The 27,244-nt window shown below is 36.9% G+C and overlaps 1 protein-coding gene across 1 annotated transcript in view; it reads left to right on the forward strand.

The window, feature by feature from the left end:
* The first annotated feature begins 5,359 nt into the window (after nt 1-5,359).
* The window catches only part of IFT80 (intraflagellar transport 80), a 118,598-nt gene continuing 96,713 nt past the window's right edge, over nt 5,360-27,244 (forward strand). Inside the window, exons 1-4 of the mRNA XM_052640738.1 lie at nt 5,360-5,396; nt 7,849-8,070; nt 18,972-19,082; nt 20,800-20,868. Coding sequence (XP_052496698.1) covers nt 5,360-5,396; nt 7,849-8,070; nt 18,972-19,082; nt 20,800-20,868 — 439 coding nt within the window. The remainder of the gene's footprint in view (nt 5,397-7,848; nt 8,071-18,971; nt 19,083-20,799; nt 20,869-27,244) is intronic.

A 27,244-nucleotide genomic window follows, 5' to 3' on the forward strand; every position in this document is an offset into this window, starting at 1 on the left:
TCCACTTGTTTTTCTCTAGCTTACTTCCTCTAGAATCTTAATGCTGACAGTTCTTCAGACTTCAGTAGGACTTCTAGGTTGTTGAAGCTACCATCTGTTCAAGTTCTGCTGGGTAGTCCCATCCCATGGCTTTGAATATAACCTTTGTGCTGATAACCCTCAAACTGAGGTCTCAATGATATCTCCAGCTCTGCCCTATCCGTTAAGTCCAGACAAATATACAGATATTTGTATATTTGTATATCTACTTTCTCCTTGGATTCGTCATTCAGATATCTAAAGTCACCTTAAAGTTAGCCAACCCAAAACAGAAATTTTATATCCCTTCCAACCAGTTCCTCCATTCAGTTCAGTTCAGTTGCTTAGTCGTGTCTGACTTTTTGGGACTCCATGAACTGCAGCATGCCAGGCCTCCCTGTCCATCAGCAACTCCTAGGGTCTACCCAAACTTATGTCCATTGAGTCGGTGATGCCATCTAACCATCTCATCCTCTGTCGTCCCCTTCTCCTCCTGCCTTCAATCTTTCCCAACATCAGGGTCTTTTCAAATGAGTCAGCTTTTCGCATCAGGTGGCCGAAATATTGGAGTTTCAGCTTCAATATCAGTCCTTCCAGTGAACACCCAGGACTGATTTCCTTTAGGATGGACTGGTTGGATCTCCTTGCAGTCCAAGGGACTCTCAAGAGTCTTCTCCAACACCACAGTTCAAAAGCATCAATTCTTCGGTGCTCAGCTTTCTTTATAGTCCAACTCTCACGTCCATACATGACCACAGGAAAAACCATAGCCTTGACTAGACGAACCTTTGTTGGCAAAGTAATGTCTCTGTTTTTTAATGTGCTGTCTAGGTTAGTCGTAACTTTCCATTAGTCTTTTTCATTTCAGGAAATGGCAGCTCCATTGTGCCTGTTGAAACTTGAGTCATTTTGGTTTCTCTTTCTCTTAAACCAAATTCATCAACGAATCCTGTATAATTTTATTTCAAAATATATTCAGAATATGACTCATTCATATCATTTGTATCCCTGCTGCCTTCCTCATCAATCCACTTTTGTTCTCTCCTGGGTTGTTGAAATCCTAACTGGCCTCTTTGCTTCCAGTCTTGCTCATTTTTGCTTTTTTTTTCTTGTTATACCATCTGTAGTGTTCTCCATAGTGATATTTTAAAACTGTATGTCAGATAACATCATTCCACTGGCTTCTCTGTTTATTCAGAAGAAAAAAGAGAAACTTTTATTGTGGTTTTCCAACCTTTATGTGATCTGTGTCCCTCCCTCTTCTTCCCCAGTTTCCTGCCATCCTCTTCACTCACTCTGTATTGGCCATGCTGGCCTTATGATCTGACTTAGCTTTAACAGCATTACTAGCTACTGTGTTTAGCAGAGTTTGAAGGATAAATGTAGGATCAGGAAAATTAGTTTTGGAGCTATGACAGTACTTGAGGATGATGGTGGCTTTAGACTTACGTTAGAGATACTGAGAAGTAGCCAGATTTGGAGTATGTTTTGGTAGTTTGGTGATCAGGATTTCCTGGGGACAGTTTTTCCTCTTAAGCCCCATGAATGTTGACTCATGCTAGATCAAAGACAATTATAAATGATTTTTAGTAGCAGAAGCTGCTACTTTTAGATAGTTGCTCCTGTCTGCTTCCTGTATAAAGTTGCAAAATAGATTATTTCATACTCTAGAAATTTTCTGTTATTTCCCCTCCCATGCCACTTACCACTGACTAGTCAGATCCTTGGTCATCAATCCCTTTGGGCAGCTAAAAACACCCTAGTGCAGCCCTCAGACAGCTTTGCACTTCCCTGAATTGACTGTGCTCTAATTTGTTGTTGTTCAGTTACTAAGTTGTGTCCTACTCTTGCGGCTCCCATGGACTGCAGCATACCTGGCTTCCCTGTCCACTATCTCCCTGAGTTTACTCAAATTCATGTCTATTGAGTCAGTGATGCTATCTTACCGTCTCATCCTCTGCTGCCTGCTTCTTCTTTTGCCTTTAGTCTTTCTCAGCGTCAGAGTCTTTCCCAATGAGATCAGCTCTTCACATCAGGTGGCCAAAGTATTGGAGCTTCAGCACCAGTCCTTCAGGTGAATATTCAGGGTTGATTTCCTGTAGGATTGACTGGTTTGATCTCCTTGCAGTCCAAGGGACTCTCAAGAGTCTTCTCCAGCACCACAGTTCAAAAGCATCAATTCTTTGGCACTCAGCATTCTTTATGGTCCAACTCTCACATTCATACATGACTACAGGAAAAACCATAGCTATTCACTTATTCCTCTGTTCATCCTCACACCAGAATGCACATATGCTTCATGCACATGATCTCCGCTCAATAGGATGTACAAAGAAGTGTTTTCTGAGCAAAAGAGAATCTTCCCAGTGTTAGGATGCTACCCTCCTCTTTCTCTGATTCCTTGGCACTATATTTATGAACAGTTGCAAATTACTTTCTCATAAAAAACATACTGTCTTTACTGTCTATATGGGATAATGATTTCTTTTGGTAAGGAATGATTCCTAATTATTATGGATTTCAGCAGTTGGAGATATTTTGATGTAGTATACACCATGCCTTTGCTAAAGATCTTTAAAGTTTCTGGTTAAATTTGTATATTTACACACATGAATTCTTGTCTATTGTGTTGTTTCTCATTTCCAAAAGCAACAGTTTATCTGCCTTTATTCTTTTAAAATCCTTATAAGCTGGGTGAGTTTGAAACAGCAGCATGTTTTTACTTTTTTCCCCCTCTAGTTAAAGGAGGTCTGATAGAAGGGAGGTAGTAGTTTCAAGAAAGGTGCTAAAACTCCTAAGGACCAAAAGTGAGCCTTAGAAGTGTGACTAGGAGAGATTATTTTCTTGATCTGGCTGCTATACGCAGGTTATACTTCAGAAGTTATACATAAATCTCCTTAAGTGAACTGGAGAAGGGAGAGAGAAGATTTCTGACCCTAACTGTTTAGTAACTGGATAAAAAACTTCAGATTTTTTTCTGTGGCCTTAACAACTTTCTACTCATCCTCACATATTTATGAGTAAGTAAAAAAGGTGCTTTGAGATACAGCTGTATTTCTGCTAAGCTAAGTCACATCAATAGTGTCTGACTCTGTGCGACCCCATAGACGGCAGCCTACCAGGCTCCCCTGTCCCTGGAATTCTCCAGGCAAGAACACTGGAGTGGGTTGCCATTTCCTTCTCCAATGCATGAAAGTGAGAAGCGAAAGTAAATTTGCTCAGTTGTGTCCGACTCAGCGACTCCATGGACTGCAACCTACCAGGCTCCTGCGTCCATGGGATTTTCCAGGCAAGAGTACTGGAATGGGTTGCCATTGCCTTTTCCGTAGCTGTATTTAGCACCTTGCTGATCTAAAAGTCTTCTCAGTTTGGGAGAATGAGAAGTTATCTAAGGCAGGACCACTGAATTCTTACCTATCACTAAGCACCTCCTTTGATGTAGTTAGCAGTAATTTTCTACTTGGTGAAGAGGATTTTTTTCCTTTAATTACACTTTCATTTATTTTTTTCTCTCTAGGTTAGTAATATGATTCAAAGAATCCCATAACTGTAAATTGGATTCAAACAATTTAGCATTTTCTTCATTTGTATCTTTTGATAGCATGGTTATTTGTGAGAGTGTAACTTGTTTTTCTAAGTTTTTGTTTGCCAGTTACATTGTGATTTTTATATATTTTTTATAAGGGATTTATTACCTCTTTCGTAGATAACTTGCTTATTTTTCACTTTGTCATCATGGCGGCCATAACTGGTGGCAGTCTGTTTACCTCCAATAGAATGTAAATCTCAGATTTGATCACTAGGTTGATGATGTCATAGTATTCCCATGTGGGTTCAATAATTAAATCCCGTAAAAATGTATCTTAGTCTTTGATGAGACCTTTGGAATTTATTTTAATGTATATCCATTCACTGGAAAAGGTCAATTTTCATTCCAACCCCAAAGAAAGGCAGTGCCAAAGAATATTCAAACTACTGCATAATTGCACTCATCTCACACACTAGCAATGTAATGCTCAAAATTCTCCAAGCCAGTCTTCAACAATACGTGAAGCATGATTTACTGGATTTAGAAAAGGCAGAGGAACCAGAGATCAAATTGCCAACGTCCGTTGGTTCATCGAGAAAGCAAGAGAGTTCCAGAAAAATATCTACTACTTTATTGACTACATCAATGCCTTGACTGTGTGGATTGCAACAAACTGTGGAAAATTCTGAAAGAGATGGGAATACCAGACCACCTGACCTGCCTCCTGAGAAATCTATATGCAGGTCAAGCAACAACAGAACTGCACGTGGAACAACAGACTGGTTCCAAATCGGGAAAGGAGTACGTCAAGGCTGTATATTGTCACTCTGCCTATTTAACTTATATGCAGAGTGTATCGTGAAATGTCAGGCTGGATGAAGCACAAGCTGGAATCAAGATTGCTTGGAAAAATATCAATAACCTCAGATACACAGATGACACCACCCTTATGGCAGAAAGCAAAGAATTAAAGAGCCTCTTGATGGAAGTGAAAGAGGCAAGTGAAAAAGTTGCCTTAAAGCTCAACATTCAGAAAACTAAGATCGTGGCATCCGATCACATCACTTTGTGACAAATAGATGGGGAAACAGTGAGAGACTTTATTTTCTGGGGCTCCAAAATCACTGCAGATGGTGATTGCAGCCATGAAATTAAAAAACTAGCTGTGACCAACCTAAACAGCATATTAAAAAGCAGCGACATTACTTTGCCAACAAGTCTGTCTAGTCAAAGCTATGGTTTTTCCAGTAGTCATGTATGGATGTGAGAGTTGGACTATAAAACTGAGTGCCGAATAATTGATGATTTTGAACTGTGGTGTTGGAGAAGACTCTTGAGAGTCCCTTGGACTGCAGGGAGATCCAACCAGTCCATCCTAAAGGAAATTAGTCCTAAATATTCATTGGAAGGACTGATGCTAAAGTTGAAGCTCCCATAGTTTAAAAAATCTTTTGATTAGGCCTCAAGACAGCCCTTGGAAATTATTTACCTGGTCAGATTTACTGACATTCTGTACTTGTAGGACTGTTTTAGGCAGGTTGTAGAGAACCTCTGAAGTCCCACCTAAAGCCTCCAGTCACCCATTGGCTGAATTAGTCCACTGACTAGTTTTCTTCCTCTTTCCACGTATTTGATGCCAGCAGGATTGAAAGTGCTTCAGTCATTGGGGTGCTAAGGACCGATGTTTTGTTTGCTTTTAATTTTGTGTGTATATATATTTGTTTTTAATGTGTATTCTGTATTTTCCTCCTTTTATTTTTACAGTGAATTCAATCAGGTGGCATTTAAAAAATTTTGCTGGAAGGTGGAAACATGAGGCTGAAGATATCTCTTTTAAAAGAACCAAAGCATATCCTTTTAATACTTACAAACCTTATTGTGATCTCCTTATTGTAGTATTAAAAGTTTTCTTCTATTTTGTAGTCTAGTTGGAGAATGGATTTTTTCACTCCTTTAATGATAGTTTTGTAAATTATTTCTGAAATATTTGAGGTTGTATGTTGCAGGTATTTTTCCAAAGCAAATTATTTGCACTAAATCTTTCAAATATTTATTAACTTTTTTTCTTTCTTTACTTTAGTACTACTGTACTTAAGTATTAAGTACATAAAAAAGGTTGGTTTTTGTTTAGTCTAAAATTTTAAAAAGAAGTGTTTTTTTTAGAAAAATCAAGTAATTTCTCTCTTAATAAGACCTAGTATGTTTTCACTGAATTCTGTTCTGTTTTTTCATACTCATAACAAAATGGAGGGTAAGCTGGGGAAGTCTGAGCAGTCAGACCTTTATTATTTCATGTGTGAATGTGGCAATAATAAATATTTTATCAAATGCATGACCCTGTATTTTGTCAGCAAGAACTCCCAATTATATGTCAGAAAGATATGGTAGGCCCCATTACCTTCATTCGTAGTTATTTAGACCAGTGCTTCTAAAAGTATCATCTTCAGACTTTATTACAGGCCTGTGAAGGGATAAGAACAGAAATTGAAAGTAAGAGGGAAGAAATTTTTGTAGCAATTTGACAGTCACAACATCCAAATGTAAGATCATTTTCCTAGTAATTCATTTTATTTTACCTTACAAAATGTTACTCTTTAACATATTTGAAATAAAGAAAAATGTGATCCTTCAGCGATAGAAAAGCAGTGTTTTAGACATTTGATCAAATGTTTTGAATTTATATTACTTTTTTTTTTTTTTTTACTGTTTGAGTGAAGATGTAATTCCTTTTATTTCTCATTGAATCACTTTTATTCTTTTTTCAAAGTGTGCCCTCGGAGGTCATGCTTTTTACAGTCTTATAGATTTTGACTGTCTAGTGTCTGCTTTTACCTTTTCAAGCTGAAGAATAATGATATTTTTAGACTTTCTTATTCTAGCAGTCCTCTCATTTCTCCCATAATTTTAGCTGACTTACTAGTTTGAAGACACCTCACATATGTCTGCTGGGTACTTAACATCAGTTTCTATGAGGATAAAATTAATGTTTTTTTGTTTTGGAGTGTGTGTGTTTATTTTCTTTCTAGGTTTTAGCTGACACTCTACCTTTGTATAATAAAGATTTTAACTAACACTGTTTAAGCTATGACAGTTATACTGGAAGAACTTTTTCAGTAATGGTCTAGTGATATCAAGGTTCTTTTGTTTAAATTTTACTTTGAATTCTGAATATTCCAATGCCACTTTGTTACCTATTTGTGCAGACTCTTCAGACCCTTCTATAATTTCCTTTTTTACCTTTCTGGTTATTTGCTTAATCTATCATATTTTGAAGTATTAAAAAAACTTAGAACATCCCAGAATAATTATGGCACATAGTCTCTTTCTTTTTTCTTAGAGTTTATTGATTGCTTGGATAGAAAGCACTGATGAAAAGAGAAGGAAGTAAAATGATTATACAATAACAACAAAAGAGCAAACAATCCAACTAGGATGATATGGTAATATAGAATCCATATATAAACAGGAGAAAGCATCTCTCATGAAAGACAATCTAAAGTTCCTTCTGTAGGATACACAACTCTGCTAGGGTAAGAGCCTGTTCTAATGGAGGAAGTAAGGGCCAGTTTAGCACCTCAGTTTATAGAAATCTACTTGATAAATCAGAGACCAAAAAATAGGTTAAAGTAAGAATTTTAGGGTTTATGTCTTATCCATATCACCTTGTGTGGGCAGTAAATTGTAACTGAATTACTTCCTGAATTTAATGTCAGGAAGTTTGATAGGATTTTAGTTTCAGCTATTAAGCTGTAAATTTTTTCCTGGGTAAATTATTATGTCATTTAAGCAGGTATTTAACTGTTAGATTTCAGTGTTCTTTTAGCAGTTGATTTTTAAAAACTTATCAAAATGATACATGCTTATTCTAATAACAATACAGATATAGGTAAATTAAAAAAATACATATTTCCCTTTTTTCCCCACTTATCCTACAACAGATTAGAGTAGACCTTTCATTCCTTTTAATCTGTTAGGTGTCTTTCTGCATATTTTGGCCGTGTTTATAGAATCTTTTGTAACACATTAAAATTTTTTTCATGTATTAAATCTTTCTTTTTTTCTCTTTTGGCACCTGGGTTTCTTATCCTGCTTTCCATTCTTCTTACAACTGTTTTGATAGATGCTTATTTTCCTTTCCTTATATGGAAAAAATATGAAAGTCATACACTAAAAAATAGGTTTTGAAGCTTGAAACATTTGGCCCTATTTTATACTGTTCTTATAATGTGCATCTGCAAGATATTGTGTTTGTTAAAACTGAAGGCTTTTGTGTGTTTTATGTCTCCTTAATATGGTGACACATCAAGAATTAGTAAGCTGTGTGGGCTGGACTACTGCTGAAGAGCTGTATTCATGTAGTGATGATCACCAGATAGTGAAGTGGAACTTGTTAACCGGTGAAACAAGTCAAATAGTAAAGCTGCCTGATGATATTTACCCAATAGACCTTCATTGGTTTCCAAAAAGTTTAGGCATAAAGAAACAAACTCAAGCAGAAATCCTTGTCCTCACAAGTTCTGATGGTAAGTTTTTAATAAACATTATTTGCTCATCTTTGTTTGTAAAAGATACTGCTTCTTAGTATGATTTATGTTTTGAGTTGTTTGTCCATTTCCTATGTGGTCAGTTGGTCTGACCAACTGTCACAGAAGAAAGTGAGTTAAACTGGCATATACTGAAATCAAGTGTGAACCTTGGGCTTTACTTTTTCTGTTTTCACAGATATTGTTGTGCTTTTAACAGTTCTGGTTTCTAATTTCTTAAAGTTTAACAGTGTAAAATAACCACACTAACGATAGGTATAACACACATTCATTTAGTAAGGTCTCTAATGAAGTCTTTATTTTCTAGTACGTGCTAATTTGGGCTTCCCAGATGGCACTAGTGGTAAAGAACCCACCTGCCAATGCGGGAGATGTAAGAGATGCAGGTTGGATCCCTGGGTTGGGAAGATCCCCTGGAGAAGGACATGGCAACCCACTCCACTATTCTTACCTGGAGAATCCAATGGACAGAGGAGCTTGGTAGGCTACAGTGCGAAGAGTCAGACAGGACTGAAGCAACTTAGCACGCATACTAATTTTCACTTACAGAGGTGGAAAGTAGTTTGATCATAGCCTTATTATTGGTGAGTGAAAGGCACCATTTTTCTACTTTTTAAGGAGATATTTTTGTTTCTTAGAAATAACTTGAACTGTTTTCTGTCTGTGTGTGCGCGTGTGCTAAGTTGCCTCAGTCGTGTCTGACTCTTTGCGATCCTATGGACTGTAACCTGCCAGGCTCCTCTGTCCATGGGGATTCTCCAGGCAAGAATACTGGAGTGGGTTGGCATGCCCTTCTCTAGGGGATCTTCCCAACCCAAGGACTGAACCCATGTCTCTGATGTCTCCTGCAGTGGCAGGCGGGTTCTTTACTAGTGCCACCTGGGAAGCCCTTTCCATCTGTATTACACTTTTTATCTTTGGTGTCAGTTAGGAGTACTTTCATCAAAGTAACAGTAACTTATTAGGCTAACAACTTACTTACGCACAACTAGAGTTTTCTGGTTTACCTAGCTCCTGGGGAAGATCTTTAAGCACAGAGGCAGCAGGCCCCTAACCCTTACCATCTCTTGGACAGACTCTCCCCAGGTGAGCATGAATGGCAGCCAGCAGCCCAAGGCTTAATTTACAAGAAGAGGAAAATCAGCAGACACAGTGCCTCTTCCTCAGTCCCTCTTGCAGTCACCTTGCAGAAAGGGTCCAAGCTTGGGTCATGTGCCCATCACTGAGTGAATCGGGACACTGATTGCCTGAGCATGGCAGGCCTTTGGGCACTGTGGAAAGGGAAAGAGAAGAGGGCTTTTGTAACCAGAAGAAGAAAGGGATGTTACGGCAAACAATCACATCAGATCCCAGTTCTTCTACAGGCAGAATGTATGGCAAATTTTAAACTTACTTCCTGAATCTTGATTAGATGAAATATTGTATGAAAGTATTTAATACAGTGCCTAGTGCTTACAAGATTGACTCTGAAAAGAGCTAGACTTGTTTACCTCTGATGATAATATGAAGGGTAGACTTAAAAAAAACTTAATTTTGATATAATTTCACATTTATAGAAAAGATGTAAGAATTGTACAGATAATTCCTGCATATTCTTTATTCATATTCACTTATTGTTAACATTTTGTCCCATGTACTTACTTTATCATTGCTACTCTTTTCTCTCTCTCCTGCCCCCCACACATACTTTTTCCTGAAACATTTGAGAGTAATTTACAGACATCCCACTTTAACCATATATCAGTTCAGTTCAGTTCAGTCGCTCAGTTGTGTCCAACTCTTCACAACCCCATGGACTACAGCACACCAACCCTCCCTGTCCATCACCAACTCCGGGAATCTACTCAAACTCATCTCCATTGAGTCGGTGATGCCATCCAACCGTCTCATCCTCTGTCGTCCCCTTCTCCTCCTGCCTTCCATCTTTGCCAATATCAGGGTCTTTTCCAATGAGTCAGCTCTCCGCATCAGGTGGCCAAAGTATTGGAGTTTCAGCTTCAATATCAGTCCTTCCAAAGAACACCCAGAACTGATCTCCTTTAGGATGGACTGGTTGGATCTCCTTGCAGTCCAAGGGACTCCCAAGAGTCTTCTCTAACACCACAGTTCAAAAGCATCAATTCTTCGATGCTCAGCTTCTTTGTAGTCCAACTCTCACATCCATAATTGACTACTGGAAAAACCATAGCCTTGACTAGATGGACCTTTGTTGGTAAAGTAATGTCTCTGCTTTTTAATATGCTGTCTAGATTGGTCATAACTTTCCTTCCAAGGAGCAAGTGTCTTTTAATTTCATGGTTGCAATTGCCATCTGCAGTGATTTTGGAGCCCCCCAAAATAAAGTCAGCCACTGTTTCCACTATTTCCCTATCTATTTGCCATGAAGTGATGGGACTGGATGCCATGATCTTAGTCTTCTGAATGGTGAGCTTTAAGCCAACTTTTTCACTCTCCTCTTTCACTTTCATCAAGAGGCTCTTTAGTTCTTCTTCACTTTCTGCCATAAGGGTGGTGTCATCTACATATCTGAGGTTATTGCTGTTTCTCCCAGCAGTCTTGATTCCAGCTTGTGCTTCATCCAGCCCAGCATTTCTCATGATGTATAAATTAATTAAGCAGGGTGACAATATACAGCCTTGACGTACCCCTTTCCTTTTTTGGAACCAGTCTGTTGTTCCATGTCCAGTTCTAGCTGTTGTTTCCTGACCTGCATATAAATTTCTCAAGAGGCAGGTCAGGTGGTCTGGTATTCCCATCTCTTTCAGAATTTTCCACAGTTTATTGTGATCCACACAGTTAAAGGCTTTGGCATAGTCAATAAAGCAGAAATACCTGTTTTTCGGGAACTCTCTTGCTTTTTTGATGATCCAGCGGTTGTTGGCAATTTAATTTCTGGTTCCTCTGCCTATTCTAAAACCAGCTTGAGCATCTGGAATTTCATGGTTCATGTATTGCTAAAGCCTGGCTTGGAGAATTTTGAGCGTTACTTTACTAGCATGTGAGATGAGTGCGATTGTGCGGTAGTTTGAGCATTCTTTGGCATTGCCTTTCTTTGGGATTCGAATGAACACTGACCTTTTCCAGTCCTGTGACCACTGCTGAGTTTTCCAAATTTGCTGGCATATTGAGTGCAGCACTTTCACAGCATCATCTTTGAGGATTTGAAATAGCTCAACTGGAATTCCATAAACCTCCACTAGCTTTGTTCGTAGTGATGCTTCCTAAGGCCCACTTGACTTGACTTCCAGGATGTCTAGCTCTAGGTGAGTGATCACACCATAGTGATTATTTGGATCGTGAAGCTCTTTTTTGTACAGTTCTTCTGTGTATTCGAGCCACCTCTTCTTAATAGCTTCTGCTTCTGTTAGGTCCATACCATTTCTTTCTTTTATTGAGCCTATCTTTGCATGAAGTGTTCCCTTGGTATCTGACTGTAGGTGAGTGATCACACCATCATGATTACCTTTGTCATTAACCATATATGGTGCTGCTGCTGCTGCGGCTAAGTCGCTTCAGTCGTGTCCGACTCGGTGCGACCCCGTAGACGGCAGCCCACCAGGCTCCCCGTCCCTGGGATTCTCCAGGCAAGAGTACTGGAGTGGGTTGCCATTGCCTTCTCTGTTAACCATATATACTTCAATGCATTTCCTAAGAGTAGGATTTTTCTGTTACTTAACCACAATACATTGATCAAAATCAGGAAATTTAACACTGATATAATATTGTTATCTGATCTGCAGTTTGTATTCAAATTTTAGCAAGTGTCCTAATTATTTCTTTTATAGAAATTTTTTTTTCTTGTAAAGAATAATATTGTTTTTATCATATCTCATTAATCCTTTAATCTGGAGGAAATCCTCCATCTTTCTTTTATGATCTCGACTGTTTTGAAGACTATGGGCCTGTTATTCTTATAGAATGTCCAATCAATTAACTTTTGTCTGATGTTTTTTTATGATTAAATTCAGCTATACATTTTTAACAGTAATACTTAAGGCATCAGAGTGGAAAATTCATAATTCTGGTTTGACCCTTTACGGGTGACATTAACTTTGATTACTTTGAAAGGTTGTATTCACTAAATTAATCTACAGTGAAAGTGAAAGTGAAGTCGCTCAGTTGTGTCCAACTCTTTGCGACCCCATGGACTGTAGCCTACCAGGCTTCTCCATCCATGGGATTTTCCAGGCAAGAGTACTGGAGTGGGTTGCCACTTCCTTCTCCACTATAAAGTTAATATTTTCCCCTTTTAGTAAATAATTTCTAAACGGATACTTTCAGACTATATAAAAACATTCTCTTCCTCCTCAAATTTTCTCCCACTATCTTAGCATTTAAGACTCTTAGCTGAGTTATTTGTTACTAAGATGGCTGCCAAATGATATTTTTTAAAATTCCATAATATCTTTTATATTGATTAGCTGGTATTCTACTTCAAGGAAGAGCCTTCTGTCTCCCGCCCATTTGTTTATTTGTTTACTTACATCAGATTAGACTCATAGATTCTTATTTCATTTTATGTTATTCGTTCTTTTTTATAATTAGCAAATAATTGCTTTACAATGTTGTGTTGATTTCTGCCATATGACAACATAAATCAATTATAACTATATATGTGTGTGTGTATATATATATATATATATATATCTCCTCCCTCTTTGAGTCTCCCTCCCACCCCACCCCCCATCCCATCCCTTGTTTTATTTCTTGAGCATCCTATCACTATCATTTACAAATTTTAATGCTAAAATTGCCCCAGATTTGGCCAGTGGGAGCTCCATGAAGCCAGGTCCAATGAATTTTTGTTTTGCCATGGAGGGTGTGTTTCCTCATCTTTTGAGCACTTTGCTGGCACAAGATGTTCCAGGCTCATTTCGTACTTTCCCAGTCCCAACTTCCAAATCAGCTATTTCTCCAAGGAGATGTGTTCTTTTTTTGTGTGCTTAATGATATCTAAAAACTAAGATGAGAGTGCTGCTGCTGCTGCTAAGTCGCTTCAGTTGTGTCCGACTCTGTGTGACCCCGCAGATGGCAGCCCACCAGGCTCCACCATCCTAGGATTATTCAGGCAAGAACACTGGAGTGGGTTGCCATTTCCTTCTCCAATGCATGAAAGTGAAAAGTGAAAGTGAAGTCGCTCAGTAAGTGTCCGACTCTTGGTGACCCCATGGACTACAGCCTACCAGGCTCCTCCATCCATGGGATTTTCCAGGCAAGAGTACTGGAGTGGGTTGCCATTGCCTTCTCCGGATGAGAGTGCTAGGTGTGTGCATTTCAGTGGGATATGTTTGCTTCAAGGCTCTCTCATAGGATGGAGCTAAGAAATATATGTTACAAACAAAATATCTACAGCTATTTCTTCCTCCCTGCCTCCCTCCCCTGCTTCCTTTACTTCCTTTCCCTTCCTCCTACATTTCCTCCCTCCCTTCCTTCCATGGTTCCTTCCCGTGACAAAAGCCATAAGTTAATTTTGATACTGCCAATTCTAGTTCAGCACTGCAGGGTTAATTCTAGGCTTTTTTCTTGATACTTGGAAACAGTGTGGAAGCTTGGCTCCCATTATTATCAGTATGTTTACTCACTTGTTTAATTCTACAATACATAGTAGGTTGTTTTAGAATTGCTAATCCATATAATTTCAAAGAAAATAAAAGTTTAATATTTGTTTTTGTGCTTGTGTGCTTAGTTGTGTCCGACTTGTGACCCCCTGGACTGTAACTCTCCAGGCTCCTCTGTCCATGGAATTTTCCAGGCAAGAATACTGGAATAGGTTGCCATTTCCTTCCCCATGAGAAACTGTATTTTATTTTTAGGTTTATTACAAAGTAAAAAAAATAAGGTAACCTACCACAACTAGTTGTGGGAAAAAGAGAGAACCAAAGCAGAGTAGTTGAGTCTTTTCTCCTAGGTGGAATTACGAATATCTTGGCTCTTGCGAAAGAGAAAGTAAAAGATGGTAGTTCAAAGGAAAAAAGTGGAAGAGTGAGACTAGAAACAGAATCCAGAAATAAAAATGAAAAATGAAATGAAAAAGAAATATTCAAAAATAGAAGAAAGTGGATGCCACTGGAAGATGGTTGGTCAAGGGTTTCCTGCCAGATAAACATCTGAGATCATTTTATATATGGATGCTGTGTTCTCTGTTAATCAAATACTATAAAAAGAAGTATTATTCTGGTTTGAAAATACATATAATATGAGATCTACACTCTTAACACATTTTTAAAATATAAATTTATTTATTTTAATTGGAGGTTAATTACAATATTGTATTGGTTTTGCCATACATCAACATGGATCCGCCACAGGTATACATGTGTCTTAACACATTTTTAAGTGTATGAAAGTGAAAGAAAGTGCAAGTGAAGTCACTCAGTCGTTTCCAACTGTTTGCGACCCCGTGGACTGTAGCCTATCAGGCTCCTCTGTCCATGGGATTTTCTAGGCAGGAGTGCTGGAGTGGATTGTCATTTCCTTCTCCAGGGGATCTTCCTGACCCAGGAATCGAACCTGGGTCTCCCACATAGTAGACAAACGCTTTATCGTCTGAGCCACCAGGGAAGCCAATATTTAATAATTATATATATATTTTATATGTATATATATATAAACATGGAGAAACATATATGTATTTATATAATTTTGTGTAACAACAATGTTGTCCAGCAGATTGCTAGACCTTTTCACTTTGTATGATGTTAACCCAATACTTAAAATTTTTTTCTTCACAATTTAATTCATTGCTTGAGTTTCCCTCTTATAGTTGGCACCAGCTTTCTTCTGTTGACTTTTCTCCCCCAAGACTGACAAAAAAGGTTACAGATTTTGGAGTTCATCACTGTTCCCTTTGTTATACTCTCTCCATCTTCTGTGTTAGTGGTAACATTAAGAAAAAAAACCAACAAACATGGGATTTGGGGGGCAGATCCTGAAGTATATAAAGCAGACTCTTGCCAAGTATTTTGTCTCTCCAATAATTCTCTCTTCACCATTATTACCTCTTTTTTTAATATTTCATGCAGCTGTATCCTACTTTTTAGAGGTGATATATCTTTCACAATGTGTTAAAAGATTTATATTTAAAGAAGAATTATGTGAAATGCATTAGGGGAAATGCTTTGTAAAGGAATTCTGGTGTAAAATCTCTTATAAATCCAATGAACACTCCTTAAGTTAGTGAAAGTTGAATTTTTTATACATTGTTAAATATCTTAAAGTAAGCCTTTTATTCTCTTATTGGTTAATAAGTACATTTAAAATCCCACTTTAAAAAGAATTTTTGTGTTCATTTCTTTTTATCAGAAGTTAGTGGTTACTGATCTCTTTGGCTTTTTACAACCATCTGCCAAAACATTTCTGCTATAAAGCAGTCTGCAAAAGTGGTCATGTGACCTTTTTTCTAATATCCTATTCCAAGCCTTCTCATGTTTCCATGGACATTTCTTAAGGCATTTCTAACTTTGAGAAATGTGTTTCATATAATTTTAATCTACTACCTCTGTTCTTTTAAATAGCATTTTCCTCTTTTTAGTGTATCTTTAATAATAGATAAATTTTTTACATTTGGCTGTAAATATGCATGTTTTTTGCCCAAATCATCTACTGTTTAATCAATGAATTGCTATCAATTAAATAAATAAATTGTTTATATTCTCTTCCCAATCCTACCCTTAGCAAATAATTAGAGGTAATTTATTTGGTCTCTAGATTTTTGGTCTAGCACTTTAAAAAATTTATAGAAAAGCTGAAGGGAAGAAGAACCAAAATCGTTAAAGGAATAATTATGTTTAAAAAATTTTTTTGATATATGTAGTTTTATACTTAGGCTTTACTTGGGTTGTGCTATTCAAGCAATGTGTAACAATCAGACAAATTACAAAGGTCAAAGATTTACTGAGTGCCAAATCTGTGCAAAGAGCTGGCCTTAGTTGTCTCAGTGTATGTCTTCTGTGAGGTTGTGGAAAGTAAGAATTCAGCATTTGTCAGAAAGTCAGATTACATATTTTAGGATAAGAAATATCAGTGATCAAAGTACATAAAATTTCTAAATATGTTGAAAAGAAATTTATGGACCTCTCATTTATGGTTCACGAGTTGCTTTGTTAATCTATTTGATGATAGATTCATTCATGACATGTAGCAATTCAGTATGTTGATATTTTGTGTTAGGCAGCATGCTAACATTTAGTGAAATAGATTGGATAAAGTAAATATTGGCCACTCACTATATGTCATCTTTCTAGTTTCCTCTTTTGAAATCCACCCCTACTCATATTTTTAATGCATTAAAAAAGTATATCCAAATTAATTTTTTTAGTCTCATAAAGAGAGTACTAGTACAGTTGAATTCAAAGTAATCTTGTTACATTGAAAAATGACCCAGAGGCAAATAGAAAATTAAAAGGAAGATATGAGGAAAAGTAGATGGCACTAGTGGGTGGTTAGATGAAGGAAAGGGGTAGTTTATTGATGAGGGCCTAGAAAATAAATGATCAGATTGAATGAGAGAAAAAATGTCAAAGTCTTAAGTTACTAAGTATGGTTACTGAGTTGGTTAAACTTAATGAATGCTATTTATGTAAAAGCACTACTGCAAATAAAACTATGACTAAGACATGGCCCCTTGAAAAGAATTACAGCCCAATGAAAAATGCTGCAACAGAGCTACAAATAATATGCAGTGTATGTAAAATGCAGGAATGATTTTGTTGATGGAAATGGTTTGGTGGTCAGTGAAATAACCACAAGATGCTAGGTATAAAATATTTGAAAACCGTCTGTATTAGAATTCTCCAGAGAAATGTTTTAAAGCCCACCTAATGCATCTGACTTAAATATATTTTTAATGAATTGTTAGTAAGAATCTTGAGAAGTCTTAAGTTAAAAATGGATTCAAACAAATCCTTTGAGGCAAAATCTGATTAGGCAAGCCACATAATTACTTTATAGCAAAAAAAATATACATTTTTTGAGGGGGGGGAATTTCTAATTCCACTTACAGTTGGCTCTCAGTATCCAAGGGGGTTGGTTCCAGGACCCCTGTAGATACTGAAATCTACAGATGGCAAAGTCCCTTGTATAAAATGGCATAGTATTTGCACATAACCTACACACATCCTCCCATATACTTTAAGTCATCTCTGAAAGTGAAAGTGAAGTTGCTTAGTTGTGTGGGACTCTGCTACCCCATGGACTGTGGCCCACCAAGCTCTGCTGTCCATGGGATTGTTCAGGCAAAATACTGGAGTGGGTTGTCATTTCCTTCTCCAGGGGATCTTCCCAACCCAGGGATCGAACCTGGGTCTCCTGCATTGCAGGCAGACTTTCTACCCTCTGAGCCACTAGGGAAGCAAGTCATCTCTAGACATCTCTAGACTGCTTATAATACCTAGTACAATACAAATGCTGTGTAAATAGTTGTAAATACAATGTAAATGCTATGTAAATAGTTGATGGTGCAGGGCAAATTCAAGTTCTGTTTTTGGAGCTTTCTGGGCTTTGTTTGTTTTTTGGTAGGTTGAGTCCAAGGATTTCAGAACCTTTGAATATGGAGGACCAACTGTACTTAATTATTTTATCAAAAACTATATATTACTAGACTTCATGATCATTCAAAACAACACAGCAGTTGTTTTGGCTTCCTGTAGTACTTTTGGAGAAGGCAGTGGCGCCCCACTCCAGTACTCTTGCCTGGAAAATCCCATGGACAGAGGAGCCTGATAGGCTGCAGTCCGTGGGGTCGCCCGGAGTGGGACACGACTGAGCGACTTCACTTTCACTTTTCACTTTCATACATTGGAGAAGGAAATGCTAGCCTACTCCAGTGTTCTTGCTTGGAGAATCCCAGGGACTGGGGAGCCTGGCAGGCTGCCGTCTATGGGGTCGCACAGAGTCGGACATGACTGAAGTGACTTAGCAGCAGTAGTACTTATTCTTTGTATAGTTGATTTGTTCCCTTGACATCTCTTAAATACTTTGCTTAGGTCTTGTAATGTAAGTCAGGTGCATTAGGTGGCTTTAAAATGTTTTCTGCTGTTTGCCTATAAATGTGTGAACTTTCGATGACAGCAACCAAATAATCTACTTCTTTTTGTCTATCCGGTGCCTGGTACAGTATAAAATAAGGCAAGGATTTAAAACATTTGGGCTTGTCCGTTAAATTAAAGAAGGAGGCCTTTAGACTTGAGGTGACTCTAATGGTGTATACTTCAGCAAGTCAAAATCTAAGCCTGTAAATGAATGCTTCAGGATTACAAAATTGAAACTGAAGGATAACCAATCACAGACAGCCAACTAGGCTTTAGGCTATAGTCAGTCAGTAATATCCTTAGTTTTGTCATTTCTCTGTACCTGAGCTCCTGTCATTGGAGCACTCCTAACTGCTTAAGGTTTGGCACTGCTGAATTGGAATTGATTTCTGTGCAAATAAACTCAGTATTTTTCAATATGCCTCAGTTTTTAAATTTTTTTTAACAGTGTTCAACTATTTAGATCTCCATAATTCCTTCTACAACCTGTTTTTCAGGTTATATAACTTTTTCTAGCTTTTCTATAACCGTTTTTTAAAAAAAGCAAAACTTCAAAATTCTGCTTAAACAGAAGACTTTGTTGATATTCCTCTTGGGTTCCTTTGACCATATTCCAGTAGAATTTTATTGTCCCTCTGAACTATCATAGTATCATATATATATTCTGTCACACCACTTGTTTCAAGGTTTTGTAATTTCGCTTTTGTGCCTCTTTTTCAGAATAATTATATTATTTGCCCTGTATCTCTGATGCCTAGCACCATGCTGACTAGTCTAATAGTTGGTACTCAACAGATGCTTGTTGATTGGATAAATTAATAAAATAGATTTCTCAAGTATAATTTCTTTTAGGCAAATTTCATCTGATTTCTAAGTTAGGAAGAGTGGAAAAAAGTGTGGACGCTCACAGTGGAGCGGTGCTGGCAGGACGATGGAATTATGAAGGAACAGCATTAGTTACAGGTAAGTTATCTGCAGAAATGACATTTAAAATGAATTTTTTAAAGAAAAATTTCCAGAAGAACAGAATGTTTTAATTTAGCAGTAGTGTCTTTTATATAATAGCAAGTAATTGGCACAGTATTGATCTAGACTGCTATATAATGTTATAATTCAGAGTGTCATATTAGTTGTCTTACATGGCTAATGGAGAACATTCTGTCAAGAAGGTTTTGAAATAATCAGATATTGAATAAATATAAGCTTTAATTCTTCAAAATATTCTCATTTAAATATGTGTGTGTGTGTTTGTGTGCCCATGCGTGCACATTAGTTGCTCTGTCATATCTGACTCTTTGCGATCCCATGGACTGTAACTTGCCAGGCTTCTCTGTCCATGGAATTCTCCAGGCAAGAATACTGGAGTGGGCTGCCATTCCTTTCTCTAGGGGATCTTCCTGACCCAGGGATCAAACCTGGGTCTCCTGCATTACAGGCAGATTCTTTACCATCTGAGCCATCAAAATTCAAAATTTTCTCATTTAACTTTACTCCTTTCTATCTCTCTTCCATCTCCTTCCCTATTGAGGGTTTCTCATCTTCATCTGTTACATTAGATATCTATTGTTGTATGACAGATTATCCCAAAAGTTAGTGACTTAAGATAACATGTATTAGCTAAGAGTTTCTGTGAGACAGGGAACATTTAGCTGGGTGGTTCTGTCTCAGAATCAAGAAGTTGGATGGGGCTGCAGTCATATGAAGCCCTACTGGGGCTGGATAGTTCCAAGATGGCTCACTCACATGGCTGTTGGCAAGAGGTCCTACTTCCTCTGTGACTCTATGACTGAGGCCTAACTTAGTTCCTTGCAGCGTGGACTTCTCCATAGGGCTACTTGACTGGTCTTACAGCAGGCGTGACCGCTGGAGATTCTCTCTGGGTGAATGATCCAAGAGAGAAGGATGGAAGCCACCATATATTTTATGACCCACCCTTGGATGTCATACTCCATCATTTCCACCATATTTTATTAGAAGCAAGTCACTAAGTATTAGTGACTGAAGGAGAGAGAAATTAAGCTTAACTTCTTAAAAGAGAGAATAACAGAGAATTTGTAGTTATATTTGAAAACCATGACACCTGTCCCCTGGGCCTTTTGTAGGACTTTTATCAGTGAGTTGTCTCTTGTCTTGCCTGTTTATTCAACTTCTCCTTTTCCAGTTTTTTTTTCTTTTTCCCAGCGTGTAAATGTGTTTAGATGCTATTTATCTTGAAAATTGAGGAAAAAGAAATAAAAATCCTTCCTCTAATAAATAACTCTAGCTACGATTTCCTCTTTCTTTCTTTCCTTTTCAGGCAAACTGTTCAAAAGAGTAGTCTGTTACTTCACTCCATTCAGTCCCCTACTCCCTGGAATTTGGCTTTAACTCTTCTTATTACACTGAAAACACTTTTCTTAGAGTGCTTCTTGGATGGAGATGTCAGTGAAAATGAGAGCATTATTTGAATCTTCTAAGATTAAAGGAAAAACAATTATTGTCATGAAAGGCTACTTTGATAAAATTGTTTCAAAGTAATTTCAGGTAAATTTTTAGTTGTGAAGCAGTGACATATAATTAGAGAAACGTGTTTGAATTTTAAATGTGCATTAGTGTAGATAGAGTTGATTTTTATATGTAAATATAATGTTTACATATATTTCCTATAGGTAAAATATCAATTATTATTTTCTTTTTATAGTTGGAGAAGATGGACAAATAAAAATATGGTCAAAGACTGGAATGCTAAGATCGACATTAGCTCATCAAGGTATGTATTATAAATGTCTTAACATTTTCCGATAAAAGCAGTCTAATGTAGTTCCTCAGATTGATTTTGGTCACGTTCAAAACCTGAAATCTCTTACTTCTATTTAAACTTTTTCCTCTTACTTTCATGTTTCCTGATGGGGCATGGTGACTTTTATTTGAGCCCAGAAATGTAAGAAATACTCAAGGACTTTTTTTTTGTTAATGAATCTATAAAAATAGAGTTATAGGCTAGTGATTCTTTTTAATAGAACTCTGAAGCATTATGTGCATATTCTATCTGAAATAGCATAGGGTGTCTAATAATAATAGAATACATTCAATATCCATACTTAATAATTCTAATAACTTCTTAATATTAGCACCCTTTCTAAATTATGTTGCACATTTGATTTCAGTGCTAATGAAGGGGAACAGACACTTTCGTGATCCAAAACTTGGTAAAATAAAACTGCTTAGAACAGCATCTTGGTTTTCCATACTCATTGGGAAGAAGTGCCTATAAAATCAATCCAGAAGTCAGATTAATGTTGTCTTGAGCACATATCTGCTTCAGAGATAGATTGCCAAAAAGCTTGCAGACTGTTCTTCAGAATTATATGATAAAGTCATATTGTGAAGCATCTCCAACAACTGACTTCCAAAAATTGGCAGATTTCATTTTTTAAATTATGTTCACTCTTAGGATAGTGTTAAAATAGTTATATTTCTTTAGCTACACATGAACCAAATGTTAGCAAAAGTAACTATAAGTGATATGTAGTGATTATCTCCTGAGGTTAAGTCTTTGGTACAGATGATCTCCAAGTAGAATATTTATCTATGAGTAGAAAATTCAGAGTTCATAGAAACATTCATGAGCAAATTTCAGTTAGGAAAAAAATGTCAATGTATTGTTTCTTTAGTAATAAAGTATATCTTTAGAAAATAAATTTTATTTTAAGCTAATAAGAATAGGCATTTACTTTTGGTTTTATAATTTTTGTTACTGCTAATTATTTGGCATTCTTACCTTATGATGTCTGACTTATAAGCAACTACAAAATTCTTTTAGAGATTATTATCACCTCCTTGGAGCTGAGGCTGCAGTTCTTTTCAGCTATAGCTGCTACTGATACATACCCTTTTTTCCTTTCTTTTCTATTCTACTAAATATGTTGCCTAGAGAAGACACAGATCTTCAGAGAAATTTTGAAAGCTTATCTTATTACCCACTACAAAAATCTGAATTTTTACCTGAGATTCTTCACCAGTTGTCACCATAAGGCTCCTTTTCTTTCTTTAAATTCTTCATAGGCATCTCCTTCCCTTTGATTACCTCTGGGATCTACCATTTTGGACTTTCCAAAGTCTAAAGTTGAAACTTAGACTAAGTTGCTTAACATAAACGTTGTTAATGATAGAGGGTAGAAGACATAGCACTTTTGGTTCAGTGCTGTGATTTGTCTGTATAATGGGTCTGGAAAACAGATTGCTGCTTATTTCACTCTTATACAGAAAATGCATTTAGAATTCCCAGACTTGCAGAGGAAGTTTGGAAACCCAATATATTCATGAATTAAGGACTTTTCATTCATCAAAGGCCAAAGATGGCCTGTGTCCTGAATCTAGCCCACTAGCATGGTCCAGGCCCAGCATTAAAGATTAGGATATTTTACATTCTTATATGGATCTCTTTGGTATCCTGAAAAATTGGAAGAACTGGCAACATTAAGTCTGCTTTCCAGAATAAATACAATCAGCTGGAGTTCAGTGGTGGCAGTTGGATTTTAAACTTCTCTTAGTTTTCTTACACTCCACGTAGGATACTTTACTCATTTATATTACGTGGTAGAACACAACATAAACCTCTGAAGGGATTTGGGTTTGCAACTCCTATTTTCAATAATGTGTGTTTGTGCTCAGTTGTGTCTGACTCTGCGATCCCATGGACTACAGCCCCCAGACTCCTCTGTCCTTGTGTTTTTCCAGGCAATAATACTGGAGTGGGTTGCCATTTCCTACTCCCAGTTTTCAATAATAGTGATCATAAAAGTTTGATTGTTCGTATATGCCTTGCAGGGAGTGCTTACATCTTTTTAAAGTATAAATTTTTAATAGATACTAATTCACATAGTTGAGAATTTGAAGTGTTAAAAAGGGTATAAAGTTATCTCTTGAATACTACCCTTGTCTTTCATATTACCCCTGTTTTCTGGCCACCCAGAAAACATTCCCAGAGGCATACTGCATCTACTACAATATGCTCCTTACTTGTTTTCACTTGAATTGTGAACTGCATTGGATATAGTTTCATATCAGTAAATTAAAGTCTTCTTCAACTTTTTTTTTTCAAAGTAAACGTACAATTTTACATTCCCACTAGAAATATATGAAGGTTCCAATTTCTCCAAATCCTCAACACTTGTTACTATATTTTTATTATAATCATCTTAGTGACTGTGAAGTAGTATCTCATTGTAGTTTTGGTTTGCATTTCTGTTATGACTAATGATGTTGAGCCTCTTTTCATGTACTTAATGGCTGTTTGTAGATCTTGTTTGAAGAAATACCTATTAAAATTCTCTGCACATTTTTAAATTGGGTTGTGTTTTTATTGTCGAGTTGTAAGAGTTCTTTATGTATTTTGGTTAATAGACCATTGGGATATATGATTTGCAACTTGGATATATGATTTCCCCATTCTGTGGGTTTCCTTTTCATTTTCTTGATGATATCTTTTGAAGCACAGAAGTTTCTTTTTTTTAATATTTATTTTATTTTTGGCTGTACTGGGTCTTTGTTGCAACACATGGGCTCTTCGTTGCTTCATGCAGGCTTTCTCTAGTTGTACAGTATGTGGGCTTCTCATTTGGGTGGCTTCTCTTTTTGTGGACCACAGGCTCTAGGACATGTGGACTCAGTATTGTGGCCACAGGCTTAGTTGCTCCGTCCTGGTCTATCTGAGACCAGGGATCGAACCGTATCCTCTGCATTGGCAGGAGGATTTTGAACTACTGGACAACCAGGGGAGTCTCTTAAGCACAAAAGTTTTGATGAAATTCAGTTTATCTATTTTTTTTTTGATTGTTTATGTTTTGGTGTTATATCTAAGAAACTATTGCCAAATCCAAAATCATGGAGACTTACACCTGTATTTTCTTGTAAGAGTTTTATAGTTTTAGTGTGTACATTTAAGTCAGTGATCTATTTTGAGTTGGTTTTTGTGTATGGTATTTATTTTGGAGAGGGATGGATGGTGCTTTTTTTGTTCATTCCTTCCAGATAAATGGATAAATAGGATTTTCTTAAAAGCTAAATTACATATTATGTCATATAGGATAGGTAATTTTATTATGTATTCATTGACTCACATAATGGTATTTTACACCAGCATTCCAAACGGCTCCAATTTCCTTAATATCAAATGCTGTTAAATTGCTGATCATTTTTATCCTATTTGAATCTTGTTATTCTTCTTACTCAAGGTTTATGTTAATTATGAGATTAATGAGCAAAACTAAATTAGGTAGATTTTATTTTAGTTAACCCATTAGTATTTCAGCTTAATAACTAGTATCTTTTTCTAGGTTAAAAATTATAAATTCACTATAGAACCATGATTTTAATTTATGAATTTTTGGTCATTGTTCCCACCCACACTTTCCTAGTAAGCATAGTGTTTCCCCGTTTTATTTCTGGGAAAAATCATTGGAGAAGTTAAGTTGTAATGACATTAACCCTGAAGGAAAAGTCCCTAGTTATTTATAAGGTTTGTTTGATTTGTTATAGGCTACAAGTTTTGAGGATAGTTATAAATCTAATCTACTGAGAGCTAATTGCTAAAATCTCAAGTAAAATGACCAAGGCAGGTGGAGGTGGGGGATGCTGAGCTCCTTTGAGGAGAAAAACTAAATTTTGACACAAAAATGGAATAACATAAGCCTGAATTACTCTAAGACTTGGAATTATGTAAACAATATTGAAAACACTTTATGATTTTTTTACTACATTTCCATGTTAATTGTACTTATTCCTTGATGAATAGAAAAATTCCTGAATTCATTTCTTGATAATTGGAGGCAGACATAAAGATAGAAAAAGTCATAGTCATCCCCTTCTCCAATGCAGAAGAAGCATTAATTTTGTTTTTTAGTGGGATAGGGATGGAATTTGACTATGTTTAAAAATGATTCTTACTGGTGCTTATCAAGAGTTATTTTTCCTTATTAGAGAAAAGTAATATGTAGGCCAAGAATAATTATAATGATGCCCTATCTTGCAATACATTGTATATTTTAATTATAAATTAAAATTGGAAGAGAGAAATACTTACAGTATTTAAGAACATTTAAGAACCTTTAAGAACATTTCCCTTACTGTATTCAAATGGATTAAAGAGATGACAAAACATGGAAGCTACCTATAATGAATTTAGTAAAGGAAATATAAATAACACAAGGCAGGGTGTGCTGGTTGCCTTAAGGCATTGTGGGAAGACAGGAAGGCAGAGATGAATGCTTTGAGGGGAGAGAAGGTGTCAGAATACCTTCTCTGGTAAATACTGCAGCATCTTTTAACTAGACTTTGAAGGATAAAGAAATTAGGTAGGGAAATGGGCTTGTTGGCAATGCGGCAGAGCTCCGGAGGAAGTTAGATGATCAGAGGCACAGAGGCAGACTAGCATAAAGCCTGGGAGTCAGGTGAAGGGGAGTGGACCCCTTGGGCCAAGTGTAAACTGTGTGAGGGATGTTACTGCCAGAGGGACCAAGACACAGATAACCTCAGACATTAAATGAAGGGAGTTGGAATTTATACTTTTTCTTTTAAAAAATTTATTTTTATTTGTTTGACTGTGGTCTTAGTTGGAGAATGTGGGATCTAGTTCCTTGACCAGGAATTGAACTCAAGGGCCCCCTGCATTGGGAGCAGGGAATCCTAGCCACTGGACCACCAGGGAAGTCTGGTTGGAGTTTGTTCTATAACCATATAAAAATCTTTAAAAGATGAGCAGGAGAGTAAGAGATAAAGCCTGTTTCTTCAGGTAGGTTTTGTTGTTGTTTTAGTCTCTAAGTCATGTCTGACTTTTGGCAACCCCGTGGACTGTAGCCTGCAACTCTCCTCTGTCCATGGAATTTCCCAGGCAAGAATCCTGGATTGGGTTGCATTTCATTCTCTAGGGGCTCTTCCTAACCCAAAGACTCAACCTGCATCTTCTGCTTGACAGGTGGATTCTTTACGACTGTGCCACCTGGGAAACTCTTTAGGAAGATTACCTTAGCAGTAGGATGTAGGGTCAGTTAGAGGAGGTAGAGGTTACGTTGGAGTGACTGGTATGGAGGTTACTGAGGTGTTCTCTGCTAATGTACAGTGAGGGTTGAACAGAGATGGTGATGAGAGTGGTTGAAAAAAGTGCGTAGTTCTCAGTGGCTGAGAGGAATGATCGCCCTGTAAAGAGGTGAAGAATTCAGAGGAAGAATGAATGAGGGAGTACATGGGGAGGGATAATATACAAATATGTAGAGTTTGACGTTTTGGCATGTCTTTGGGATAGACGGAAATTTGTTAGAACTCAGAAATAAAGGCTGAAATATTAATGTGAGAGTCTGTTACAGAAAGGTGAAAAGTGAAGCTATGGAGGAAGTTGAGATCCCCAAGGGAGAGGTGACTGAGGATAGAAAGTAAAGAAACACATGCCTTCATTTTAGCTTTTTTTCTCTGTACTGACCTGGTGACATACACAGCCAAAAAGTTGTTTGGTTTTTTTTTGAGGAATAAGTTCCACTTGATATTACTTATTTGTTAGTACATGTCTCTACAAATAGAATGAAAGGGAAATAATTCTTTGTTTTTGAATTCTTAATGATTTGACCACCAAAGAAATTGAAAAGCTTCCTGGCAAATATTGCAGCATATTTTAACTAGGTTTTAAAGGATAAAGTGCCTACTCCCATGAGCAACACAATAACAAATGGTTGCTTATTTCATTACAAAGTAGTAGTGGTGGTCACTAATAGATAGTGCTTATAGAGTGCCAAATTCTTCTCTACCTGCTTATGTTCACTCGGTGTAGACCTATACTGCATTCAACACAAAGGTAGCTAATGCTTCATGGCAATAGTGAAGCGTTTGTTTCAAAAGCATTCTTAAAAACATGTGAAAACAACACTTTAGGGGATACCTTTAGTATGAATGTGAAAAACATGGTGTATTTGACCATGTACTTCCTTAAAACAATTGAAATACATTTTTGTCTCCTCTTCTGTGGTTTAAAATGCCTTCAACAGGTTGAAAGAATTTAGATAATTTGTTTTACAGAGAGATAAGGGTCTGACATTTAACACAACCCCAGGTGCATGTGGTTTCTTAAAAAATGTCAAAAAGATCACATGATCTTA

Source organism: Budorcas taxicolor, chromosome 1 (genome assembly GCF_023091745.1).
Source record: "Budorcas taxicolor isolate Tak-1 chromosome 1, Takin1.1, whole genome shotgun sequence".
NCBI classification, from domain to species: domain Eukaryota; kingdom Metazoa; phylum Chordata; class Mammalia; order Artiodactyla; family Bovidae; genus Budorcas; species Budorcas taxicolor.